Source organism: Palaemon carinicauda, chromosome 31 (genome assembly GCF_036898095.1).
Source record: "Palaemon carinicauda isolate YSFRI2023 chromosome 31, ASM3689809v2, whole genome shotgun sequence".
In the NCBI taxonomy this organism is placed as follows: domain Eukaryota; kingdom Metazoa; phylum Arthropoda; class Malacostraca; order Decapoda; family Palaemonidae; genus Palaemon; species Palaemon carinicauda.
In genome coordinates, this window is record NC_090755.1 from 14037011 (window position 1) to 14055863 (window position 18853).

Genomic DNA, 18853 nt, shown 5'->3' on the forward strand with positions numbered 1-18853 from the left:
AAGTGGGCAGTCTTCCTGAAGTGGTGTGCATCCAAGAACATCAGGCCCTTAGGGGCGTCGATCCAGGACATTGCAGACTTTCTGGTGTACCTGAGAGACGACGTGGGTTCGTCCATTCCGGCCATCAAAGGAGTTCGAGCAGCCCTAGGTCAAGTCTTCCTCCTTAGAGGCATTGACTTGGGAGCCTCAAGGCACATCTCTATGCTCATCCGCAGTTTTGAGCAATCATGTCCCCCCCAGGAGGTACGGGTTCCGCAGTGGGACCTAGCCAGAGTTCTCAAAGTTCTGTCAGAGCTGTCCTTCGAACCTCTCAGGGACGTACTAGACAGAGAACTCACCCTTAAAACAGATTTTCTTTTGGCCCTGGCCTCGGCGAAGAGAGTTAGCGAGTTACACGGCCTCTCTTACGAGGTCTCACACTCCAAAGGGTGGAGGGAAGTTGTCTTTAGGTTCGTCCCTAGTTTTGTGGCGAAGACGCAGAACCCAGCGTGTTGGGATCCTCGGTTTGAGGGTTTTTCGGTGCCAGCCATCCCTCGCTCCGACAACCCGAAGGATCTACTCTTATGTCCCGTGAGAACAGTAAGAAAATACCTGGAGAGGACTGCTAAATACCGGCCTCAGATAAAAAATTTATTCATCTCAACAGGCCGGGTGAAGAAACCGGTCTCGAAGAATTCTATCTCTTTCTGGCTGCGACAGGTGATAAGGAGGGCCTACGAGGCTTCTGGGACTCCTCTCCCAGGAAAACCAAGGCCTCATGATATTAGAGCTCTGAGCACCTCTCTGTCTTTCGAGAAAAACATGGCTGTGGGTAAGATCCTTAAGGCTGGGACCTGGTCTAGACAGTCCACCTTCACGGAACACTTATCTCAAAGATTGTACGAGAAAATCCTTGGACAAGTTTTCCATTGGCCCAATCGTTTCGGCCCTTCAAGAGATCTAAGGTCATAGCCCCAGGGTAACCGGGGGTGTTAATGCCAAGAGACACTAGTTCCTTCCTTAACCTTACCCCCCCCCCCCTTTTCCTTCCTTCCCCGGATCGTCCGGGCCAGGAAGATGTTGAAAAGACCATAATCACTGAAAGGAACACCCTTCAAGAGGACATGTATCGGAGTTGGTTTTGAAAAGGTAAGCCATTTAGACACGGAGCTTTTTGGATAGTTTCCCCTTACTTTTCGTGCAGTTTTCTAGTGGTCGTGGAACCAAGACCTCCTTAGAAGTTCCATCTCTCGCGTGCCTCCCCGTCGAATTCTGATCCTTGCAGGACACTCCCACCTCCTAAAGTGTAAGTCTCCTAAGAAGGTAGTTCTAGGTAAGTAACCGTGTTGGAACAAATCACAAATTTTTAAGTAATTTGTATTTTTCCTAACATACTTACCTAGAACTACCTTCGGGTTATGGCCCACCCATCCTTCCCCGAGAACCTGCAGGATCGAGTAATACCTGTTCCAATGAAACTTACTGACGATTCGACCTGAGCTAGCATGCTGCCCGACCCCGGGTCGCCTCTGGGCACGTACCACACTGCCAGAGGTTGACCCCATAGAAAACGGGAAGAGGGTAAACTATACAAAAAGCTGGTCGGTTAGGTAGAGTTAACCAGTAACTCCTAAGAAGGTAGTTCTAGGTAAGTATGTTAGGAAAAATACAAATTACTTAAAAATTTGTGATTTATGTCAGTGTGTTCAACATAAAAGCATTCACCGCAAGTTGAAGCTTTATATCAAACTCGCTTGTAATCTATAAAAGTAGAGTGGCTGCTTTACATATCACAATTTACTATGTCTCTCAAATTTCATCAGAATTTCCTCTGTATTCACAGCATCTTACAGTGGCTGTAATAAAAAAGGACCCTGCTCTTCTGAAGGAGGACATAGTTTGCGAAATGATGGCTCGAATTTGTCAGCAGGCTGTGGAGAGGATCGATCGGACCAGAAAGGTAGCTGGCACTGCCTTTGCTTCACTACTTTACAGGTAATTAGAAAATACAGAAAGTCTTCAACTTACAAACTTAATAGGTTCCAAGGAGCTGTCTTTAAGTCAAATTTTGGCCTAGGGTAGGCCTCGCCTGCTTACGATTTTAAGCTGCAAAGGTAAACGAATAGTCCTGTTTAATATTGCAAATTTCGTCTTGCTTACTGCACTAAATTATATATTGTTTTGTACCGTATTTCATTATGAGCTTTTGATATCTGAAATTTATGATTTCAGCTGAATTTGTGTTTGGATCCTGAATGTTTGTAAGTTGAAGACCTGTAGTTAATTTTTTTATGAAGTAAAATAATCAAGCTAATTGAATGACTTTTGTTTTTGTATGTATTATTGATCTTTTAAAATATATGGGATATTTTGCTAGTTATAATGAAGGCTTTAATTTGTTACGATACAGATTTTTATTTAAATGAATTTAAAGAGATAATTAAATTAGTTGCACTTTAAGATGCCAATCATTGAGGAAGTGTTATAAACTTATAAAATGTTGTGAACCTCTTAATTTTTCCCTTTGCATTAGGAAATATTGTTTGACATTTTGATTTGGTATATTGATTCGATTTTCCATAGGGTTTTGTATATTGATAATTATTCTACTGTATTTTGTTAAATTTCTTTTATAATACAGTACTAGTAAATGAGGAGGAAACTATAATATCAGTTTGTAAGTACTAGCATGGATAAGTTAATAGCTCCATCGAGGATTACTTTTATGGTTTGTTCACAATTTGATTACCTATTCTTGATCCAATAGTTGCTATTCATCTTCTTCCTAACCAATAGTCAGCTAACCGAGGTCTTTGACGTAGACATTTGGCGAAAATACTCCAAAGTAGAGTGAAAATCGGTTTAATTTCTTTCAAGTAACTTAAGTCCTGGTGGCCGATGTGGTAACGTCCCTGACTGGTGAATGCCAGACTGAGGTTCGATCCCGCTCAAACTTGTTAGTTCCTTTGGTCGCTGCAACCTCACCATCCTTGTGAGCCAAGGACGGGGGGTTTGGGGGAGCCTATAGGTCTATCTGCCGAGTCATCAGCAGCCATTGCCTGGCCCTCCTTGGTCCTAGCTTGAGTGGAGAGGGGGCTTGGGTGATGATAATATGCATATATGGTCTGTCTCTAGGGCATTGTCCTGCTTGATAGGGCAATGTTACTGTCCCTTGCCTCTGTCATTCATGAGTGGCCTTTAAATCTTTAAACCTTTAAGCAGATTGACTTTCCAACCAGGCAGTAAGTGTATATTTTTTCAGGCTCAGGATGAACTTTGTAGCTTCTCATTGCTTAACGTTTCTAAAATAATTGCTTCTCCAAACGTCATCTCAAGAATCCAAACAGTTCTAATAGGAAAACAATTACAATCTTGTTAGTTATTTAATGATTCAGTTTTGCAGAAACTAGTATATGGTGTAAATGTCTCAAGTAATTTGACCTACTTTTCTGTGTGTACATGTCGTCGGCATGTATCCGAATATCACAGTTTTCAGTCCTAATAGAAGGTTTAATAGATGAGAGAGCCATAGTAGATTAGATTTGTCAGTACTGTACATGTATACATATGTACAGTACTGAAAAATGAAGCGTAATTGGTTGGACTAATCTTTAGAGATAGTCTTCCTAATTTTGTCATGTTTTCTATGGTCTTCATTACTGTTTGTTAGCATGAATGAAAAATACAATCTAATATATAAATTAAAAATGACTTCATTTGTTTTCAATCAATATCAAATATACTGTTAATAGTATTTAACCTCGTAAATAAAAAAGGTTAACATACAGATAATGATGATATACTTTTAATATCCACAACTATCTTTTCAGTAACCCAAGGTTGCCTCACATTCCAAATTGTAGTGAATTAGAGAGGATTTTCCCAGAAGAAGATTGCGCTAGCATGAATTGGGCAGCCGAGCGAACCACGTTCAGGCTGTTCATCGAACTCGTCGACCTCCCCGCATACAGATCCCGAGTGCTTCTCGGAGTAACATATTCTGCGGGAGGAATTTCAGCCAATTTGGTATGCTTCACTGTATTGATTTAAGCATTTTGTTTGAGCAAGCATCTTAGAGAACAAATCTTTATCGATCATCATCATCCATTGCTAATCCACTGCAAGAGAAAGGTCTCAAACGTCTTTCCACGCCCATCTGTTTATGGTCTTTCTATGCCAGTCTATACCTGTAAATTTTCTAAGCTCATTAATCCATCATCTTCTCTTCTTTCCCCTGCTTCGTTTGTATCCTCTGAGGACCCATTCTGTTATTCTTAATATCCATCTAATATCTTTCATTCTCATTATACAGTATGTCCTACCCATGTCCATTTCTCTTTTTTTTTTTTTTTTTTAAGAATATCTTTTACATTAGTTTGCTCTCATATCCATGTTGCTCTTTCTTTCTCTTTGTGTTCCTTATAATTTAATATATAAGTATGTATTCTCGTGGGACAGAATGAAAGGCTATGATAATTCAGAATACAGTAAGCCTTCGTAAATAGAATGTGCATGTGCGGTAAAAGGAAAAAGTGTAGAATTTCTACGTATACTTTAAATGCATCAATGCATTAATGTAAATATACATAACAGAGTAACATCTAAATATTAACATGTGTATAAGGTAATGTTTCAAGAACTAAGGATAAGCTGTTGGCTTTTAGTATTTTTAATTAGAAAAAATGTTAAATCCATGAAATTAATCTTTTTAATGGGAAATATTTGTAGCATATAATTTCTGGTTTATTAGTTCTGCACTTCTACTATTTACTTGGTTAAATGAGACCGTTGCCAGACTATCTGTTGTATTGGATGGAGACGTGGGCAATAAAGAAGACAGAAGAGAAGAAGATGGATGTGGCAGAGATGAGAATGTTGAGATGGATGTGCGGGGTGACAAGAAGAGATAAGATACGGAATGAAGTAATTAGGGGTACCACAGGAGTTAGAAAACTATCAGATAAGATCCAAGAAAGTAGACTGAGGTGGTACGGTCATGTCATGAGAAGAGATGAACAGTATATTGGGAGGAGAGTAATGGAAATGGAGGTACAGGGAACGAGAAGGAGAGGGAGATCAAAGCAAAGGTGGGTGGACTGTATCAAGGATGACCGATCAAAGGGACTAACCGGTGATGAAGTGTGGGACAGAGGTAGATGGAGAAGCTGACCAGAAACATCGACCCCACATAGAAGTGAGAAAAGATGTAGACAAAGAAGAAGTTGCTAGACTATCTGTGATTTTCAAACCGTAATTAAGAGACAAAATTGTTTTTAAGTAAAAAGTTATTGGCTAACACAGGTTTGGTATATAAAAAAGACAATCCATTAAGTTTTCAATTCCAACCATTAATGATTAACTCTGATGTTCTGATAACGCACTTTGCCGTCATCTTTTCATGAAAACGTAAGTGCTGTATAGAAAATATACCTACCTTTTCAATGTAGTTTTCAGTTTAATCTTATTCTTATTCTTGTGCTATTTATGCTACAAAACGTCAACATAAGTACAGTAGGTCGACACCTGACATTGTTGCTCTTTGGCCAAAAGTTGTGATCGTGATAGGAATTTTGACATAGCCAGGTTTGCCTGACAGTTATTAATATTCTTTGGTTGGGCTATTTAATTATTTAGTTCCAAAACAGGCTCTTGGAATAACCTTCAAATCTATTTTCAGTCGAGATTCACAAGTGAAGCAATACACATGTACTTAAATGCCCGCGCAGAAAACACAGAAGCCCTCTCTTCTTTCCTGGAAATACTCCTGCAAATCTTCTCCAGTCACCTGAAGATTGACAGGATAACATTACCACTTATCAAGATGCTTGGGGATTTGCTCAGTTCTTCGGTTGTATTAGACACGGTACGTAAAATCATGATAAGGTGAGTGTAGAAATAAGAAATTTATAGTGCTGACTCCCACACACTGTTGGAGGTGTGGCACTATGGAAGAAAAGAGTGGGATAAATTTTACGTTTTCCTTTAAACAAATGTCTTTGTAAAGTTTAAACTTTTGTAAGATTGGATTTCCTTTCACTTACAGTATTGTAAAATCTTTGGATGTTTATCTTAATGAATTATTATACTTCAGTAACTTCTTAAAATTAATTCTTTATCAAACATCTACAAGAAATAGGAAATTAATTATGATGAATTATTAATCATTTTAATAGAATTAGGACCATGTTGATATTTTCTCTTCTTCCATTTGATGTGTAGCTTTATATTAAGACGTGTTTAATTGAAGAATCGTTTCTCAATTGGAGACAGTGAAGACTTCAGTTATTAACATAAAACATGAATCCTGTTAAAGGAGTGTTAGGAAATATTACAAATAGTTAGAAATTGTCATTTCTAGTTCTTTTTGTTACCCCTTCCAACTGCAGGTATTGGAACAAAATGATTCTTTCATGCCGAGAATTATAACGCTACTCAAAAAGGAGTGTTTCCGGTCAGCAGACTATCACAAGTTAGTTGCCGTTGTAGCTGTATTCTGCGAATTGCTGAGAATCGATGGCCCTTCTATCAAACCTTGTCTGACTCAACTGTCGCTCTTTTTGGGATATCAGGTAAGCGGTCGAATTGTTTTGACACCAGTGTTTGTTTTGATGTTGCAGACTTGGATAAAGTACAGTATAAGGCTCTGTGATCTATTAGTTTCATAACATAGAATCTGTTAGATGGGAGTTCAAGACCTGCCCAGTCTCGGTAGTCTCTAGTAGTGTCTGCAACCTTACCATATCCTTGTGAGCTAGGGGGTGCCTATAGGTTTATGCTGAGTCATTAACAGCCATTGCCTGGCACTCCCTTGTCCTAGCTTGTTGGAGAGTGGGTTGGCGTGCTAATCATATGTGTATATGGTCAGTCTCTCGGGCATTGTCGCTGGCCCTTGCCTCTGCCTTTCAAAAGCAATATTTAAACCATTACTATGATTAATTTCATGTGAAACTTGCAAAACAACGATTAAGTTAAGTACAACATATTCTTAATTTAAGTAATTTTTCCTCCCGAAATTTACTGTATAATGAAAATAAATTCAACAGAGATGAAAATTGGAAATATACTTTATTACCTCTCATTTTATATACATACATATACCAAGGCACTTCCCCCAATTTTGGGGGGGTAGCCAACATCAAACAAATGAAACAGAAAAGGGGACCTCTCCTCTCTACGTGCCTCCCAGCCTGACAAGGGACTCAACCGAATTCGGCTAGTACTTCTAGGGTGCCACAGCCCACCCTCCCCCGTTATCCACCACAGATGAAGCCTCATAACACTGAATCCCCTACTGCTGCTACCTCCGCAGTCATCGAAGGCACCGGAGGAAGCAGCAGGGCCTACCGGACCTGCGTCACAATCGCTCGCCATTCATTCCTATTTCTAGCACGCTCTCTTGCCTCTCTCACATCTATCCTCCTATCACCCAGAGCTTCCTTCACTCCATCCATCCATCCAAACCTTGGCCTTCCTCTTGTACTTCTCCCATCAACTCTTGCATTCACCACCTTCTTTAGCAGACAGCCATTTTCCATTCTCTCGACATGGCCAAACCACCTCAACACATTCATATCCACTCTAGCTGCTAACTCATTTCTTAAGGTGTGTCCACATGGTCGAACAGTGTCTGTCGGACAAAACTGTTACCATATCGAAATTCAAAGAGAATGACGTCATAAGCGTTGAAATGAGGGAAGTTGATATGGTAACAAACAGTGGTACCAGATGAAGTTGACTTACCACGATTTCTACTCCTTTTACCAGACAGACTGGAAGAAATGTCCGAAGTTGATGTCCGCTGGTATTTCTGTTATTCATGTCAGTGTTATAGTCTGTACTCGAGAATCAAGTAGTTATCAGCTTCAAGTACGGAGCATCATAACCATAGTACACCATAGAATTAACATAGTACACCATAGAATTAAAGCACAATTCAATAAATTAAATTATGCAGCATGATTATTCCTGATCTTTTGAGAACGATCGAATGGCACATGGAAGGACTAGTTGCAACGACGGAGTGAAAAGAGAAGCCATTGATCCATTTTAATGGAAACTTAAATTGATTATACATTGTAACGGAGAACCTAAAACCTTTTATAACTAAGCAAGAGGAAGCATTTCTCCAGAAGCGCGTCTGGAGGCATTACAGAATCACATACGCCTGACTTAAAATACCTATCAGTGAACTGAGGATGTTATTGTTATTAACGTGCACTGTATAGCCTATATTATTCCAAGAAATAACTGTTTGAAACTGGTCATACTTTGGATTATCTGTTTTTAACTACCCTGTTAATCCAAATTGTTTCAGTGATAAAGATAAAATGTTAAAAATTTCTTTCCCCTGTTTTTCCGAGAGAGAGAGAGAGAGAGAGAGAGAGAGAGAGTGTGTGTGTGTGTGTGTGACAGTCTTTTGCATATTTTCCTGAGAGAGAGAGAGAGAATATTGCATATTTTCCTCACGATCAAACACTTCTTCGAGCAAATGAGACTTCGGTGTCCATAATTGAAACCGATTCTGTTATGCTATACTCGTATATCGAAACGCCATAATTTGGTTGCGCAAATGTTTTCTGTACCAACCTCCGACTTTCTTTTTTTTTCTCCAATTTGCGTAACTCTAATTTGTAACGACCCATCATGGATTCCATATTCTTTTCGACTTGTAAACCAGTTACAGACATTCCACTTCTCGGCAATTTTGACGTTCTTTTATTTATTGCTGCTACACGTTTATTTCTGTCTTTCTAAACATTTTCTTTAATGTTTTGTAAGCATGGGCTCTGCCAGTACTGTTTGATTAGTAACGGAGCTCTCTTCTATCTCAAATTCAGGTTTCCTCCGTAACTGGATTAGAACTAGTCATGTTTACAGGGAAGGTGATACCTAATCTTCTAAAAGTTAAAGTTAATCCGGTAAACAAGTAGAAACTCCATCCATAGTGCCACACTGCCTACGGAGAGTGTCTGAAGCTCGGACTCTACAAACACAGGCACACCACTTTGTGCTCGTTATTGACGTTATTGGCGCTTCTTTCACTATGTTAACTGGTAACAATTTTGTTCCACGAACACTGTTCGACCGTGTGGACGCACCTTTACTCAGCTACACTCACGGGTTACTCGCTAGTTTGCCCGTGGTTTCCCCATCTTTAATCACCTCCATTCGTGCCCGCCGATCACTCTCCCACCTTGTGTCTTGAAACGGGGTATGGTAACAGTGTTTGCCCGTCGGGCACTGCCCGGTAGTGTGGACAGGGCCTTACACCTGTTCTCACCCTCACTACTTCGTTCCTATCTGCTCGAGATACACCAGCCATACTCCTTAGACATTTCATCTCAAACACATTCAATTTCTGTCTTTCCGTCACTTTCATTCCCCACAACTCCGATCCATACATCACAGTTGGTACAATCACTTTCTCATACAGAACTCTCTCTACATTCATGCCCAACCCTCTATTTTTTACTACTCCCTTAACTGCCCCCATCACTTTGCATCCTTCATTCACTCCCTGACGTACATCTGCTTCCACTCCACCATTTGCTGCAACAACAGACCCCAAGTACTGAAACTGATCCACCTCCTCAAGTAACTCTCCATTCAACATGACATTCAACTCGCACCACCTTTCCTTCTCGTACATCTTATAACCTTACTCTTACCCACATTAACTCTCAACTTCCTTCTGTCACACACCCTTCCAAATTCTGTCAATAATCGGCCAAGCTTCTCTTCCGCGTCTGCAACCAGTACAGTATCATCCGCAAACAACAACTGATTTACCTCCCATTCATGGTCATTCTCATCTACCAGTTTCAATCCTTGTCCAAGCACTCGAGCATTCACCTCGCTCACCACTCCATCAACATACAAGTTAAACAACCACGGCGACATCACACATCCCTGTCTCAGCCCCACTCTCACCGGAAACCAATCGCTCACTTCATTTCCTATCCTAACACATGCTTTACTACCTTTGTAGAAACTTTTCACTGCTTGCAACAACCTTCCACCAACTCCATATAACCTCATCACATTCCACATTGCTTCCCCATCAACTCTATCGTACGCTTTCTCCAGATCCATAAACGCAACATACACCTCCTTACCTTTTGCTAAATATTTCTCGCATATCTGCCTAACTGTAAAAATCTGATTCATACAATCCCTACCTCTTCTAAAACCACCCTGTACTTCTAAGATTGCATTATCTGTTTTATCCTTAATCCTATTAATCATTAATCTACCATACACTTTTCCAACTACACTCAACAAACTAATACCTCCTGAATTACAATACTCATGCGCATTTCCCTTACCCTTATATAGTGGTACAATAAATGCACAAACCCAATCTACTGGTACCATTGACAACATAAAACACACATTAAACAATCTCACCAACCAAGTACAGTCACATCCCCTTCCTTAAACATCTCAGCTCTCACACTATCCATACCAGATGCTTTTCCTAGTGCTCTCTTCACTTCCTCTCTTGTAATCTCTCTCTTATTCTCATCTCCCATCACCGGCACTTCAACACCTGCAACAGCAATTATATCTGCCTCCCTATTATCCTCAACATTCAGTAAATTTTCAAAATACTCCGCCCACCTTTTCCTTGCCTCCTCTCCTTTTAACAACCTTCCATTTCCATCTTTCACTGTCTCTTCAATTCTTGAACCAGCCTTCCTTACTCTCTTCTCTCCTTTTCAAAACTACTACTTATTCTCTTCATATGAATGACCCAATCCCTGACCCCACCTCAGGTCAGCTGCCCTCTTTACCTCACTTACCTTGCGCTTTACTTCCACATTTTTCTCTCTATATCTTTCATACTTCTCTACACTATTACTGTGCAGCCATTCTTCAAAAGTCCTCTTTTTCTCTTCCACTTTTACCTTCACTCCTTCATTCCACCATTCACTGCCCTTCCTCATCCTGCCTTCAACAAACTTCTTGCCTTCAACAAACTTCTTGCCACACACATCACTTGCAATCCCTACAAAATTTTCTTTTACTAACTTCCACTCCTCTAAATTACCAGTTTCTCTACTTTCACTTCGTCATATGCCCTTTTCAACCTTTCTTGATATTTACTTTTTACCCCCGGTTTTATTAGCTCTTCAACCCTCACTAGCTCCCTTTTACATCCACCTACTCTATTCCCCCACTCTTTTGCTACAACTAATTTTCCTTCCACCAAAAAATGATCCGACATACCGTTAGCCATACCCCTAAACACGTGCACGTCTTTCAATCTTCCAAACATTCTTTTAGTTATCAACACACGATCCATTAATGCCCTTTCTACCACTCTTCCATTTGCCACTCTCGCCCATGTATACATGTTTTTATCTTTTTTTTAAAATACCAATCAGATACTGTGAAGGACAATCTCTCTCAAACACAGGACATTATTAGGGATACTATATAATACAGTAGAAGTTATTTAATGATTTATTGTATTATATAGTTGAGTGGGCCAAGTCTCTCTCTCTCTCTCTCTCTCTCTCTCTCTCTCTCTCCAAAGATTTTTGGGGAGCATCTCATTGCTTGGAAAGTAATCGCTTTTTTCCTGAAATCTCCAGCCTTTTTCATGTCGCGCAACTTCAGTATTAACACTGTGTCTCCTTCTACTCGGCTGGTCGTTGAAGGCATAAGTAAGGACTTGGCCAGATTGAAATCCAGATTATAGATGTGCAAGACAGAAAAGTATATTCAGAGAGGTACCTCTTGTAGAAAATGCTGCAAATGGTTTATCAGGCAAAATTTTATACATCCATTAGGAAAGACCAGATAGGAGAAGTAGGATTTGGCTAAGAATTTGAGTATGAATCCAGTTTAATCTAGAAATGCATTTTCTTTTAGAATCAAATATTTCATTGATTCTCAGCCTTGTGAGAAAAGTGTGACAAGGAGAAGGAGAGGTCAAAGTAGAGATTTGACAGAATTTATGAATTTACTGATATTAAGATGCTTCAGGCTTCATTGTTACATGTACGGGTATAACCCATGGAGGTACCACATATTGCACACTGCCAGGAATAGATATTCATGTGAATTTGAGCTTCAAACTGCATGCAATATATGAAATGATGTTTAAAAATTTATAGAATCGTGACTTTTAACTAAAGCAATCAAAGTTTTAGATTTCATTACAAAGATTTGTTTCTTAACGAAGGTAACGGTGCGTGTTTATTTTTCTTTCTATTGCAACACAAGAATAAAAGGCCCAAATTCTATAAATTCAGTCATCTATAATAGTCTTTTCTACCACTGTTATAGAACAGAACAGGAAATTAAGGATACCCAACCAACTGCTGATCCTAATAAAATAAATTCATCCTGTTAAGAAACTACATAACTGCTGACTTATTACATTTCTGTTTTTGGGATCACAGCCTAAAATTTCAATTACCTCCAGATTTCATAATTGATAACATGGATACCATGATATTTACAAGTGGATGATTGAAATTGCAACAGTTAATCGGACGTTATCGCCCTACCAATGCTCTATAGTGCATAACTTTTTTCTTACAGTATCCGAAGGTACGAGCAGTAACCGCCACTAGTTTCCTAACTGCCATTCAAGATTACAGTGACAAAGAAATTGTTCCTGAACACCACCTAGAAGAAATCACAACTCTCCTGGAAGAAACGGAATGGATGGAAAACCTGGAGGAAGCTAGAAAGCAGAGAAATCGCTTGTGCGAGTTGTTAGACATCCCCGTACCTCAACCAAGGAAGAAATGAGTTCCTATTGACTATTCATAATGTCTTTAAAAAAATAAGTGGTCTCTTAACAATTGGTCAGTTAGCAGTTTTTGCAAGAGTAATTCTCCATCCGTCCAGTTACGCTTGCATTAGATGCATGAATTGTATTAGCCAACTGGGTGGTTAAAAATTATTACAATCTCAATTTCTTGTTTATGGTTTCAGGATAATCTATGTAGCAAAATTTAATGGTCCGATATATTTCTTTTTAAATAATTATCATTAATCTGTTATGCTGACGGATTTAAGGCCCAAAGTGTTATTTGATAGTTTAAGGATGCATTACTTTAATGTACATTAACTGTGATACAAGTTTTGCAATGCTTCAAAACTTTCCCGTAAATTCTAATTCCAGATCTAGTGGCAATGAATAGAATGCACCACACAGTATTTAGAGAACATAACAAAATCTCATCATGCAGTGGTAACTCGGGAGGTCGAACATAATTCGTATCTACTGGTTTTTCCACCTAAAGATGTTCCTATTTTGAGCGATTTGTACACGGCTTTACAATATCGAAATACAGTACGGTACATACAAGCACAACAGATAGAAAAGATTATAATTAATATAAATATATGGAGGACAAGATGAAGGTGGTGTCGAGAGTCACTTGGAAGGAGCTTTCTCATGTATCTCTCTTCTTGCAATAATTGAGATTCACATAAGGACCCCTTTTTACCAAAAAAAAAAATCAAGAGATTTGTGTCCGATTCCCTTTTAGAGGTTTCTGAAATGACAATTCTCATCAGCTGCTTTGTCAAACTCTCCATGCCTTACAACATAATAAATGTCATTATTTAAATATCAAGCCATCCTCACCTAGGTCTAAATTTTCAACTAGATTCTCCTGCATCGCTTAATCCTCGGGTGTTTCGAACGTCTGATCGCATTTGCTTCATTTTACACAAGATTGTCACTACAATGCCTTCACCTCCCAAATTATTAGCAACTTCTTAACTTCAATTATTTTACTTTTGTATTACGATAGAGATAACATTCCTTTTCCTATACTGTATTTGCTTCCCTGAAAATATTTTTCAAAATCACACATTCTTGAATTCTCTATGTCTTACTCAGAGCTTGCGGTCCCGCGCACACATTTTGCCTTTTTAATTATCTCCTTTCATAGTTCTATAATGTTCTTAAAACCTTCCTTTTTGGCTTACTATAACCGATATTACTAACATTTTAAGAGCCACTGCTTATCGACGAGCACTTAACGGAACTTAGTTACCGGAAAAGTGGACAATTTTTTTTTAATTTTAACTGGGCAAGAGTTTTGCATAAACTGGGCCAGTCTCCTTTGCTTCAAATCAATTCTTCCGCCTTGGTTAAACTTCTCGACCCCCACAGGTTTTTCAAGTAGTTCTATCCTCGGGGCAAAAAATGTCCGAAAATGTTTTTTAATTTTGGGAGTTTGATCTCAAAGGTATTACTCAAGTTAAGAAAATTACAAATCGCTAAATCCCAAATTGAGGAAACATATCAGGAGGTATTTTGTCCTCATAGTTGCATCATAACTTCACTGTTGTCAAGTGTGCAAGATATAATACATTTGTGATTTTTGCAAAATAACTTTGTGCAAGATAACTCTGAAGTCTTTGATACAGAAGGTGTTCAGTTTGATTAATGCATACCATATAATGGATTCAACTGCAAAGTTGAAATATATCAATGAAAATATATCAATGGAAATATTAATGAAGCTAAGTAAAACTATTTTTGGTTGCAATATATTGTGTTGGCTATAATTTTTTATATCACTAGACAATAAAACTGATATATAATTGCATTTTCCAAATCCATGATTAATTTTAAATTTTGTAGTTATAATAATCTTTATCATTCCAAATTATGTAAAAATGCCTTCGTTATTTAAGTGACTTGTGTAGTGTATATGTCTTCAATTGGTGTAATGTACAGCTAGTATTAGGTCTGTGCTTAAGTGTGTATTAGAGTCGCAGGTACTCTCAAAGAGATTGGAGGTTTGGGAAAGGTGCAGCTGCATTATGCAGAAATTAATTTAACAATGTGGAACCACCAGAAGAAATAATTTAAAGATGTCTTTTAAAATTATTCAACTATGTCATGAGAGAGGAGAAACATTAGAGAGGAGAGGATCCAGCTATTAAAAAAAAAAAAAAAAAAAACTATTTAGATGTTACATGATATGGAACCTTATGAATTCTCAACCGGTTTTGCGAGAAAATGTAGAACATGCTTTCCATGGAACCTTATGAATTCTCAACCGGTTTTGCCGAGAAAATGTAGAACATGCTTTCCTCTCCATCAAGAGCCTGGTACATGCTTTCCTTTTAACTAGTCACCAAGGTTCGTCCTTCTAGATTACTGGATAATGTCTATAAATGAAGATTTTGTGATTAAGGAACCCGCAGGCTTTTAAACTTCATACGTACTCTGCAGAACTACATTTTAAGCCTAGTAATACATGTGGTTAAAAAATAGGTTATAAATATCTATTTGCCTACAATCTGTTTGTTCTTAACTTTTATCTCTGTGACAGATTAACTTCATCAAAAAATCCTTTTATTATTATTACTTGGTAACTACAACCCTAGTTGGAAAAGCAGGATGCTGTAAGCCCAGGGGCTCCAACAGGGAAAATAGCTCGGTGAATAAAGTAAATAGGGAAACGGAATAGTGTGCCAGTGTGTATCCTCAAGCAAGAGAACTCTAACCCAAGACATTGGACTACTAGAGAACAATGATTTTATTTTGGAGTGCCTTCTCCTATTAGAGTAGCTCTACCATTAGTAAGTGGAATTTAGCCACTGAACAATTACAGTGCAGTAATTAACCTCTGAGTAAAGAAGAATTTTTTGGTTATCTTAGTGTTGTCAGGTGTATGAGGAAAGAAGATTGAGTAAAGAATAAGCCTGACTATTCAGTGTATGTGTAGGCAAAGGAAAATTGAACCATAACCAGAGAGGGATTCTGGCTAGTCAAAAGTATGCAGTAGCTCTAGTGGTGGCATCTTTTTAAACTGACTGAATATTAAGACAAATAATTAACTGATTTCTACAGGATAATGTTAAACAATTTAATATTATACCTTTAATGAATATTGAAAAACTAGTTAGCATTGAAGGTCTGAATATGTTAACAATAGAGTTCTTGAAACTGTTGGGTGTAATATACACCAAATTAGAAGGAATACTTAGTATTCTTACAAGTATATATCATTGTCCTCACTATCAGGTGTTGCCTAGGCATACGGGCTACTGGTCTCCAAAATGGTTGACAGCCTTCGGGCTCTGTGACGTTCAACACACATGAAGGCTCCACATAAAATTGCCTGCCACGAAAGGAATTGAGAGTAACAGATTTGAATGAGAGAAAGCATACATTAGAATTCATTTTTATGCATCTCTTAATACATAAAATAATGGAAATCTTATAATCCATGAACTAAATCAAATTTGGATCTCGTCAAACCAGAACTTAACTTTCTATTTCCTACCAGAGCAGCAGGGAGTATAGCTATTACTGTAGTCGACCATGCAAAACTAATGTATTCCGCCAGTGACCCAGCCAGTAAAGGACCAAGAACTTCTCTGGAAAATAAGTACAATATTAAACAGCAGAGTAACAGATATAAGAGAATACTAGATCTAAATAATCTTGAGGTGCTGTCCATTCCCTCTAGACTTCCGACCTAGTGATCATGGAACTTTCTCTTAATTCTTAACTCTTCCCCAAGAACTATTCCATTAGGAAAGCCTTAAAAGAGCATATAATCAACTCCAGTGGTTTTAAAGCCAATTTATAATCAATTAATAATGCTAATCCTCGTCCTAGGTGACAATATTAAGAATAGGAAAATGTGTATTTCCAAAACTATATTGAAATCCAGTCATTCCATACATAGAAAATGTGGAGCTTGCATGATCTGATGGTGGCTGTAGTAATATTTCCTCTGATAACACCAAAGCTTCCGGAGATATACAAAAGACAATCAGCACTAGATTGCGGCAATTAATTCCATGGATTACAAAAATTTGTAAACATTAAAATGGGGGATGACAAAGGCTCTGGAGTTTATCAGAGTAAACAAGATAACCTAAGCCTAGTTAAACTTTCCAGTAAATGGAATTTCTACCAAAATACAAAATTTAGAAGAAATGAGGATTGCAAATTTACCCGGGGTAAAGCCCCCAAACACAAAGTTTTGAGACAGAGAGAGACAGAGAGACAGAGAGACAGAGAGACAGAGAGACAGAGAGACAGAGAGACAGAGAGACAGAGAGACAGAGAGACAGAGAGACAGAGAGACAGAGAGACAGAGAGACAGAGAGACAGAGAGAGAGAGAGAGAGAGAGAGAGAGAGAGAGAGAGAGAGAGAGAGAGAGAGAGAGAGCGAGAGAGAGAGAGAGAGAGAGAGAGAGAGAGAGAGAGAGAGTCCCTCGGTGTGAGGCACCTCGTATATCCACCAGAGTTGCTAATGCATCTTCCAGTGTATTTTGCATCTTCCAGTCTTGGATGGTCTGGGATGCATCTTAGGTATTTCTCGAGCTTATTTTTAAACACATATGCGCACTCCTGATATGTTTTTTAGATGAGCTGGCAGCGCATTAAAAAGTCGCTATTATCGATGAGAGGAGGAGAGCCTTATTCTATGTTTGGGTTCCCCCAGGTCCCTCGGTGTGAGGCACCTCGTATATCCACCAGAGTTGCTAATGCATCTTCCAGTGTATTTGCATCTTCCAGTCTTGGATGGCCTGGGATGCATTTTAGGTATTTCTCGAGCTTATTTTTAAAACACATATGCGCACTCCTGATATGTTTCTTAGATGAGCTGGCAGCTCATTAAATAGTCGCTATTATCGATGAGAGAGAGAGGAGAGAGAGAGAGAGAGAGAGAGAGAGAGAGAGAGAGAGAGAGAGATGAGAGAGAGAGAGAGAGAGAGAGAGAGCGAGAGCGCTTATGTTGGCTATACATCTGCATCTGTTTGCTCCTCATTTATCACTTGTCTAATAATTCCAATGTTAAGTAGCTACTGCACATACTTACCCGAGTGAGTATGACGATGACCACAATCCACCCACTACTGCGTATGTCGCCATATCTACATTGCCATCTCTGGAGAGAAACAGTTTCAAGCAAAGATTTAAGAACAAAAAATTATCGTATACAGAAATACGTGCATTCGTTTTAGGATTGGCCCACCGTAAGTCATTCGTAACATTAAGAACAAGACCTTCGGGATATTCATAAGGTACCTAGCATGGTAAATCAGGTCTAGTTATACTAACTAATGATAAAAGTAAAATACAGAAGTAAAAAGCAAAATACTACCTGTTAGCAGCTTCAAGGATCGCACCATAAGTAGGCACAATGCTCATTGCAGAGGAAAGGCCAAGAAAAACTATGGCAGTAACATCCTGAATGTAGAGTCTGGAAAGAAATATTTAATATAGAATTATGTATTGTATATTAAGCCATTCGAATTATGTATTGTATATTAAGGCCATTCGGCTTAAAGTGTTTTCATTTCCTTCCATACTAGAGCTATAATAGTGCTAACCAGCTCAGTGGTCCTTATAACTATCATTATTATTATTATTTGCTAAGCTACAACCCTAGTTGGAAAAGCAAGATGCTATAAGCCCACCAACTACAATAGGGAAAATAGCCCAGTGATGCAAGGAAATGAGTTAAAATAAAATACTTTAAAAACAGTAACATTAAAATAAACATTTCCTTTATAAACTATAAAAAATTAGAATAGGGTGCCCAAGTGTACCCTCAAGCAAGAGAACTCTAACCCAAGACAGTAGAAGACCATGGAACAGAGGATATGGCACTATCCAAGACTAGATAATAATGTTTGATTTAAGAGTGTCCTTCTCCTAGAAGAGCTGCTTACCATAGCTAAAGTCCCTTACCTAGTAAAATTAATTTGATCTTAAATCTTGCAATGTTTATCCGTTTCCCATTAATTGATAAGAAATTAAGTATAAAAACTTCAGCTGATTTATTTAACTATGTTTAATGAAATAAGGAAAGTCAAAAGTGTCAGACAAATACGATGGATAAAAAAGGGATTTTGACAAAGGAAAAAT

General features: G+C 38.4%; 2 protein-coding genes across 4 annotated transcripts in view; one reads left to right on the forward strand and one right to left on the reverse strand.

The window, feature by feature from the left end:
• The window catches only part of Tbcd (tubulin folding cofactor D), an 86707-nt gene extending 72151 nt beyond the window's left edge, over positions 1–14556 (forward strand). For all 3 annotated transcript variants that reach the window (XM_068354972.1, XM_068354973.1, XM_068354970.1), the window contains exons 18-22: positions 1823–1974; positions 3810–4005; positions 5657–5842; positions 6366–6548; positions 12532–14556. In XM_068354972.1, the coding sequence (XP_068211073.1) occupies positions 1823–1974; positions 3810–4005; positions 5657–5842; positions 6366–6548; positions 12532–12744 (930 nt within the window). In that variant the 3' untranslated portion in view covers positions 12745–14556. The remainder of the gene's footprint in view (positions 1–1822; positions 1975–3809; positions 4006–5656; positions 5843–6365; positions 6549–12531) is intronic.
• A 1273-nt stretch (positions 14557–15829) lies between these two features.
• LOC137624313 (MFS-type transporter SLC18B1-like) overlaps positions 15830–18853 on the reverse strand; it is a 38144-nt gene continuing 35120 nt past the window's right edge. The window contains exons 11-14 of the mRNA XM_068354974.1: positions 18087–18185; positions 17802–17870; positions 16251–16344; positions 15830–16085 (exon numbers count right to left, since the gene is read on the reverse strand). Coding sequence (XP_068211075.1) covers positions 15996–16085; positions 16251–16344; positions 17802–17870; positions 18087–18185 — 352 coding nt within the window. The 3' untranslated portion in view covers positions 15830–15995. The remainder of the gene's footprint in view (positions 16086–16250; positions 16345–17801; positions 17871–18086; positions 18186–18853) is intronic.